Below are 7,752 nucleotides of genomic sequence, written 5' to 3' on the forward strand. Positions count from 1 at the left end.
CCCAGCAATTCAGTCCCTCAGGGAGTTTGGAAGTGTCTATGGAGCTTCCATGACCTTTCCTTGTACAAGTTGTGCTGGCTTCCCCAGTATTGTGTACTGTCTTACCCCTCACCAAAGTTACTGCTTATCTACTGTCTATTTAGTATTCCCCCCCACCCCTCCCAGCAATGGTTTTTTCTTGATTTGTGTGTGTGTGTGTGTGTGTGTTCTTTTGACATTGTGTGCATCAATCACATTTCCTTTCATCAGGCACAGGGAAAAGCATTGCATAGAAGACAGCTGAAGCCACCAGTCTTGACCAGGTATTTATCTGTTTTTCAGGTGAAATTGGCTGTCACTATTATTATTTATTGTGGATTAAAACCAGTTCCTAAATGGTAGTAATAGAAGCTTTTGTGGTTACTGATGTGGTATCGTTTACCATAAAAAACAAACATATGTTGTAAAAATTGGGGGTGGATTTAGATTAAATAACTTGCTCAAGTTACACAGCTAATAAATGATGGAGGATTGAATTTGAAAGTAGGTCTTTTGGCCAGTGGCTCTTCCCATTGGGCTACTGTTGCCTCTTTCGAGAAAATAATTCAACAAAAACTATCACGATCATTTGTTTGTGTCCACCTTACTCCATCTAGCCTGATGGGATAGCTCTTCATGATATTGAGTTTCTTCTGGCTTCCAGACCTCTGGCCCACCTCCCATTTTGAATCACTTTATAGTAACTCTCTTTTCTTAGAACCACATCTCCTTAATCTGTTTGAGAAAAGGCCAGGAAATAGAACACAAGTGGACTGCCTTCCACTTGCTCCTCCAGATCCATTTGTCACCTTTCTCCACCCTGCTCTGTGTCCTGGGAGCTAACCCCATGTGGACTGCACCACCAGAGTTCCTTGCCCTGCAGTTTCTAATTGGGTTCAACCAATGGAAGATTAGAGGGGAGTTGAGGGGCTTTAACTCCCATGGCTCTCCCCTGCCAGGTCACAATGGATGGACTGCACCCCTGTACTGAAGGCCATAGAGCCTAGCAGGATGCTCTCTCTCCCTGGGTTCAGGTAACGGTTTTGTTCCTTCAGGCCTTTGAGTGATAATGGGTATCGCACCATCACTTACTGCTTTTCCCAAATTCTGCCCACAGCTTTGTAAATAGCCCCTTTATTAAGCACTCCTTAAATTATCCATTTGAGTGTGCCATCTGTTTCCTGCCAGGTCCCTGACTGATGGTGTGTTTGATTAATGGATGTTAGTTCAGACTAGTTGGAGCATGAAGTGTGTGTGATTAAACAGTAAAAGATCATGTAAGAACAGTAGGCTGAGAACAGATGGTAGAAGGGGTTGTCTTCCAGGCCAGGGAGTCCATCAGGCAATGGGAATCTTAGAAGGTTTTAGACTGGGAGTAAAATGCTTTAAGAAAACAAACTTGGGAGCCACATGCAGAATGGTTTAGAAATTGGAGGTGGAGAGACCAATTAGAAGATTATTACAATTGCTATTACTGGAAGATAGCATTTTGTAACTATCAAATTACCAAAAAAAAAAAAAGAGCCAAAAATTTGATAGCACACTGAGTGGAAAGAATGTAGAGAAAAAGCATTCTCAGACATTGCTGGTGAGTGTGTAAGCTGACAAGCCTCTTTGGCAAGCAATTTGATAATATCTATCAATATTGTAAATGTTCATGCCTATTGATCCAGCAATTCCACTCCTAGTTATGTAGCTTACAGATATAATGGCATACATGCTAAATAATTTATGTGTAAGGATATTCATTGTAGCATTCTTCTTATGGCTAAAGATTGGAAATAACCTACATGTCCATTAATTAATGACTGGTTATATAAGCATGGTGCATTCCATATAACAGAATACTATGCAGCAGTTAAAGAAAAGGAGATGAGTCTATGTGTACTTATATGGAAAGACCCCCAAGTATGTTAATGATAAAGGCAAGGTACAGAAGAGTATATATAGTATGTTTCTATTTGGATGGTGGAACCCAGAAGGTCGGCAGTTCAAATCCACCAGCCGCTCCTTGGAAACCCCATAGGGCAGTTCTACTCTGTCCTGTAGGGTCACTATGAGTTAGAATTGACTGCACAGCAACAGGTTTGGGTTTTTTTGGGTTAAGATCCCTGGTGGCGCAATGGTTAAGAGCTCGACTGCTATAGTTCAAACTCACTGGCGGCTCCTCAGTAGAAAAGACCTGGCAATCTGCTCCCCTAAACATTACAACCTTGGAAACCCTACAGGGCAGTTCTACTCTGTCCTGTAGGGTTGGATCACTATGAGTCAGAATCCACACAACAAGAAGAAGGGGGTGCTAGTTGGATGGCCTATAACTTATTAGCAGGTGAAGTTGGTAGAGTTAAGGTGGTGAGATTGTGCGCTTTACCAAAGAAGAAAAAGGTCTGGTATAGCTGGCATAAGGAACGTGGAGTGAGCCATTCAGGAAGGCACAGCAGTCTTGCTGAGCGGCAATGAAAGCTCAGCTCAGGTTAACTGACATTAATTATGGTTCAAACTGCTAGGATTTTGTGACTTCTGTTATCTACTACCAACGGCGGGTTTGCAAAAGGTCCAAGAGATTTTCTTTTTTAAATGCAATTGGTTAATAACTTTTCTGTAAAAATTATCAGTCCACAAATATGAATGGCAAGCCCATTAGTGCCACAAGAATGGCTTTTCCTGAAGTCCACTTAATGTTATACTAGCAGTCTTTATTTTGCTGTTGATTTTGTTTTGTCGATTTGTGATTTAGGAGAGTCCATGTGTTAGACTAGAACTGCTCCCTAGGGTTTCCTGGGCTGTAACCTGCACGGAGGCAGATAGCCAGGACTGTTTCTTACGCGGTGCCAACTTTTTGGTTACCAGACGTGCACAAACCACTTGTGCCACCCAGGGACCTTGCAAACAGTCTTTAGGGGCCCAGCCTTCAGATACTGGTCATAGTTCATAATGTGAAGATATGGTTGAGAATTTTGTTACGTACTGTCTCTTTTTATTATCAGGATTATTTCTCCTAAGCAATAGAATTTTTTTGTGTGTGTGGATTTAAAAAATTTGTTTGTGTATGTTACACACTGAGAAGCTAGTTAGGATCCTTTTTCAAGTCAGCTAATAGTTTGGAAGAAAATTTTTTTGGATTCACCTCCGGCTAAGGAATAGAGCACGGCAGGATCTATTATTTATAGGTCTCCTTTAAGCCCCCAGTATGGAACTCTACCCTTGTTCCTCCTATTTGCTTGTTTTTGTTTTGTTATATTTCACAAATCCCAGAAGCCATGTTAAATTCTTTCTTGGAACAAGATAGAACATGAGTATTAAATATATAAATATTTAAGGTACTTCAAATACCTTAATACTTGAGGTAATTATTAAATAAAAAGCATTCTGTAGTTATAAAGCCACAAGACACAAAAAAGCATCTTGAAAATATCTTACAACTTTCCATTTAAGAATACTGTATAATAGTGTAGATAGCAGAAAGCAAATTTGTAACAGTAAAATAATTATAGCAAAATGAGTGTAAAAGACTCAGATAGACTTTTGCCTCAACTCTCTTTAAGATGACACCTAGCATAATAATGCTTAAAAATTTCAGAAAAGCAGTTTGCCCCCCCTAGTAACCTTGGGAGGAGCCCTGGTGGCACAGTGGTTAAGCAGTTGGCTGTTAACCGAAAGATCTGCCGTTCGAACCCACCAGCCGCTCTGAGGGAGAATGTAGCAATCGGCTTCAGTAAAGATTCTAAAACCAAACCCACTGACATCGAGTTGATTCTGACCTATAGCGACCTTATAGGACAGAGTAGAACTGCCCCACAGGGTTTCCAAGGCTGTAATCTTTATGGAAGCAGATCACATCTTTCTCGCGAGGAGCAGCGGGTGGGTTTGAACCGCCAATCTTTCCATTAGCAACTGAGTGCTTTAACCACTGCACCACCATGGCGCCCTCAGCAAAGATTTACAGCCTTGGAAACACTGTGGGGCAGTTCTACTCTGTCCTATAGGGTTGCTGAGTCGGAATCAACTCGACAGCAATGGTAATAGTAATCTTGGAAGTGTTCTTTCCAACTCAACTACCACTATTAAAAACCAGTATGTTGTGGTGGTTAAAAAGGTGAGTTCTAGAGCCAGGATACCTGGTTTCAAATCCTGGTACACCACTTGAGCTATGTGATCTTGGGCAACTAAGTTACTTACCTCTTTCTTCATTGGAAAAATGGTGCTAACAGTATTTACCTCATGAGATTTTGAGGACTTAATAAGTTGTTAGTGAGGTGCTTAGAACAGTGTTTAAGTGCACAAGAAATTGGTAGTTATAATTATTTAGGCCTTATAGTTGGTAAGAAACATAAGCCTCTCCAGGCCTATGCCAAAACTTTGGACCCAAACAAGTCAATGAATGGCTGGATTCCAGAAGCCCAGGCTAATGTGTAGCTAAAAAACAAACAAGAGTCTTTAAAGCACCTTTCTGAGAAATACCAATGTAAGTCAAACCTTCAATTAAAAAAAATCCTCAGTACTCTGCACAGGTTTGATACTATACTTCCATGTCAGTTGGCTACTACAACCCTACTGGAGCCCCAGTGGTGCAGTGGTTAAGAATTATGGCTGCTTACCAAAAAGTCAGCAGTTCAAATCCACCAGCGGCTCCTTGGAAATCCAATCGGGCAATTCTACCCTATCCTATAGGTCGCTGAGTCGGAATCGACTCGATGGCAACAGGTTTGGTTTTTTGATATAGGCCTACTAAGGAGCCCTGGTGGTGCAGTGGTTAAGCGCTTGGCTGCTAACCGAAAGGTCGGAGGTTCGAACACACCAGCTGCTCCATAGAAAATGTGGCAGTCTGCTTCTGTAAAGATTATAGCCTTGGAAACCCTGTGGGGCAGTGCTCTGTCCTATAGGGTCAGTGGAATTGGTGCGGCTGGTGTGAGAGCCCTACTGAATTCCTTTATTAAATATTAATTGAAGGCCTACTTTATCATGCACTGTGCTAGGCTTTAAATATTACAAATCATTAAAAATCAACACACACCTTGGGTAACCCAACGTAGGTCGAGAAGGGAAGAGTGTTGACAAGTCGTGGGGTTGACAACCAATGTCACAAAACAGTATGTGTATTGTCTCATGAGAAACGAAATCTGCTCTGCAAACCTTCATCTGAAACACAATTAAAAAAAAAAACCACACACACACACACACACACACACACACACTCTTTTCCCCTTATTGCTTCAAACTATCATAGTCAAATAAAAGCTCCTAGGCAGTACCAAAATAACAAAATTGTTTTAAAGCATTAGGCCTCTATCGTGAATTTAATGGAAATCACAAGTAGGCGCCTACAATTTCAAGCCTTCATATACGGAAAACATGCAAAATGTGATAATAAGTAAACTTTGGAGTCCATTAGCTGGAGTCAGTCCCACAATGGAAAGTATCTGGTAGGAGTGAAGAACAGAGTGTGACAAGTGCTTAGTCCCACTGGATCATTCGCTCCTCTTCAGGAAGAATACTCCAGTTTGGGGAGGCCACATCCCGCGCCAGCCAGTTGAAGTCGTCAACGTCGTTCCAGTTATTTTTGCTTCTATCTAAACCAGAGTCCTCGAAGTCCTTGTCGATCCCCGGGTAGCTCCAGGTATAAGGGGCGAACTGGATCCCGTTGCAGTCCTCTACAATGGCCCTGCTGATCACCTGCAGGAAGATGCGGGTGTCTTTGGTAGTGTGGATGCGGAGCTGTTGGCAGGCCACGACCAGCACGCAGTCACTGCAGTCCTCCAGGAATACAGAGGTGGACACCGGCCCGCAGAGCACCGTGCAGTTGCGGGCCTTGGTCAGCCGCAGGGTGTTGGGATTGCCGTACAATCTGATCGTGCAGTTGATCAGCTCAGTCAAAAGGACGTCGCGCTGGTGCAGCTCTTCTGCTCTCTTCTCCAAGACTTGAGACTCTAGACTGGAGAAGCCACAGACCCAGTTGGAGCCGAAGCTTCGCTCCTCCTTCAAGGGAGGTGCAGAGGCCTGAATGCCTTCAGCCACTGGGACACCAGGAGCCGCGTCTACTTTACTGGCGGGTGCGGGATCCTTCCTCCGGGTCTTGAAAGCGAAGCGCTTCTTGGGCTGCAGCTCCTGGCGCCGCTCAGCTAGGGCTGCCTGCAGCCGCCCCAGCGCCTCCTGTCCCTGCCGCAGGTCGTAGGCGGCCAGGAACAAAACTGAGTCGTTGAGAAGTTTCTGCAGCCCCTGAAGTCGGGCGGCTGCCTCCTCCAGCCGCTCGGCGGACTGCTCGCCCTCCAAAAGCTCTTCCACCGCCGCTCGCTCCCGGGAGAAGGCAGCGGCGAAAAAGTCGCTCTTCTCCTCCTCCACCTTCTGGTTCTGTTGCCTTTGCTTCCGCCTTTCCACCTCCAGTTGCCGCTCTTGTTCACGTCTCTGAAGCCGCTCAGGCACCAGGCTCATGTCCCGCTGGGATCCCATGTCTCCGTTTCCCACAGCAGCAACTGAGGAATTAGCACTCTCCATCTTGACTTCAAGCTTCCTTTCTTCTCCCTTCCTTCTTTTGGGCGCGCCCTCCGTGAGGTCTCCCACCAACGCGTCCTGTGATTGGTTCGCCACGATGACGTCAGGCCCCCGTCCTTATTTTCTCCGCCTATTGGTTCCTCCGCGTCGGAGGGGGCGGGGGCAGGGGGCGGGGCCGGCTGACAAGGAGGGTGGGGAGACAAAGGTCCTTGTGGATGGGTGGGGTGGTAGGCAGGCGGGGGAGCCTTTTTTTTCTCTTAAAGGGGCAGGACTTATATCCGGGATTGTGGGGTGAGTTGCAGCAGCGGCAGCTGCACATGTGGGTTTGTTTATAAGAACAAGGTTAGAAACTCGCAGGCCTCCCCCTCCCCCCAGCTCCTCCTTGCTACCCCCTTACAGGCCGGAGATCCGCTACTGGGGGGGAAATGTGTGTATGTGATGGGTGGTGGGACAGGTAGTGGTGAGAAAGATGGGGGGGGGAATATTGCACCGCCCGGCCCGCGCCAGAGGAAGCGGCAGCTGGAACAGCTGGCTAGGGAGCTGCTTGCATGCCGCTGGTTTTTTCTTTTCCCTTCCACCACCCCTTCCTCCAACCCATTCCTGCCGCCCCATAACCCTCATCCTATGCGCCCCCCGATCCGCTGCGGCCTGGGGGCTCCTGGATTCCCGCAGACAGATTCTGGGGCGGGAGAAGGCAAAGCGCACCGCGATGGTAGAGACTGGGGTCCTCACTACAACCCGGTTCGGGGGGCCCTGGGGAAGTCTAAAAACGGATTACAATTTTTTTTGGCCAATTACTGCAGTCCGAGGGGTGGGGGCGGGGAAGGGTGCGATTTCACACCCCCTTCCTCTCCCTCCCACGCCCTCTTCCCCCTTCCGGACCACTCCCTTCGCAGCTGGGCGCCGCTGGCCGTACTGGAGGGAGACCCCACCTCGGGCTTGGCGGCTCTCTGTCGGGCGGTCGGTCTTTAGGAAAGCGATGGGGGGAAATGTTAACATTATTTCTAGAGGTAGTGGGAGGGATTTGTCACCGGAAGTGAATGAGCCCAGCCTAAAGTCGGGACGAACGGGAGGTGTGAGTGGGCCGCCCTGACAGCGAAGTCCTTGGCAAAAGCCCAGGGCAGCGGGCGGGCAAGAACCCCGGACGGGCAAGAACCCCGGACGCAGCCGGTTGCCCGGCTGCAACCAGCTCGTGCGCTTCATTCTGCTCGGCGGAGCTCTTCAGCCGGGCCCGCCCTTCCGCCC

General features: G+C 47.0%; 1 protein-coding gene across 1 annotated transcript; it reads right to left on the minus strand.

Annotated features, from left to right (window-relative positions):
* Positions 1 to 5,188: 5,188 nt before the first annotated feature.
* TBCC (tubulin folding cofactor C) lies at positions 5,189 to 6,526 on the minus strand. Its single transcript, XM_004379460.3, has one exon. The coding sequence runs from the start codon at positions 6,508 to 6,510 to the stop codon at positions 5,473 to 5,475; it is 1,038 nt and encodes a 345-aa protein (XP_004379517.1). The 5' UTR covers positions 6,511 to 6,526; the 3' UTR covers positions 5,189 to 5,472.
* Between the last annotated feature and the right edge of the window lie 1,226 nt (positions 6,527 to 7,752).

Source organism: Trichechus manatus, unplaced genomic scaffold (assembly GCF_000243295.1).
Source record: "Trichechus manatus latirostris isolate Lorelei unplaced genomic scaffold, TriManLat1.0 scaffold00065, whole genome shotgun sequence".
NCBI classification, from domain to species: Eukaryota; Metazoa; Chordata; class Mammalia; order Sirenia; family Trichechidae; genus Trichechus; species Trichechus manatus.

Coding starts and splice junctions, on each gene's coding strand:
- TBCC (XM_004379460.3), bottom strand. CDS start 6,510: ATGGAGAGTGCTAATTCCTCAGTTGCTGCTGTGGGAAACGGAGACATG.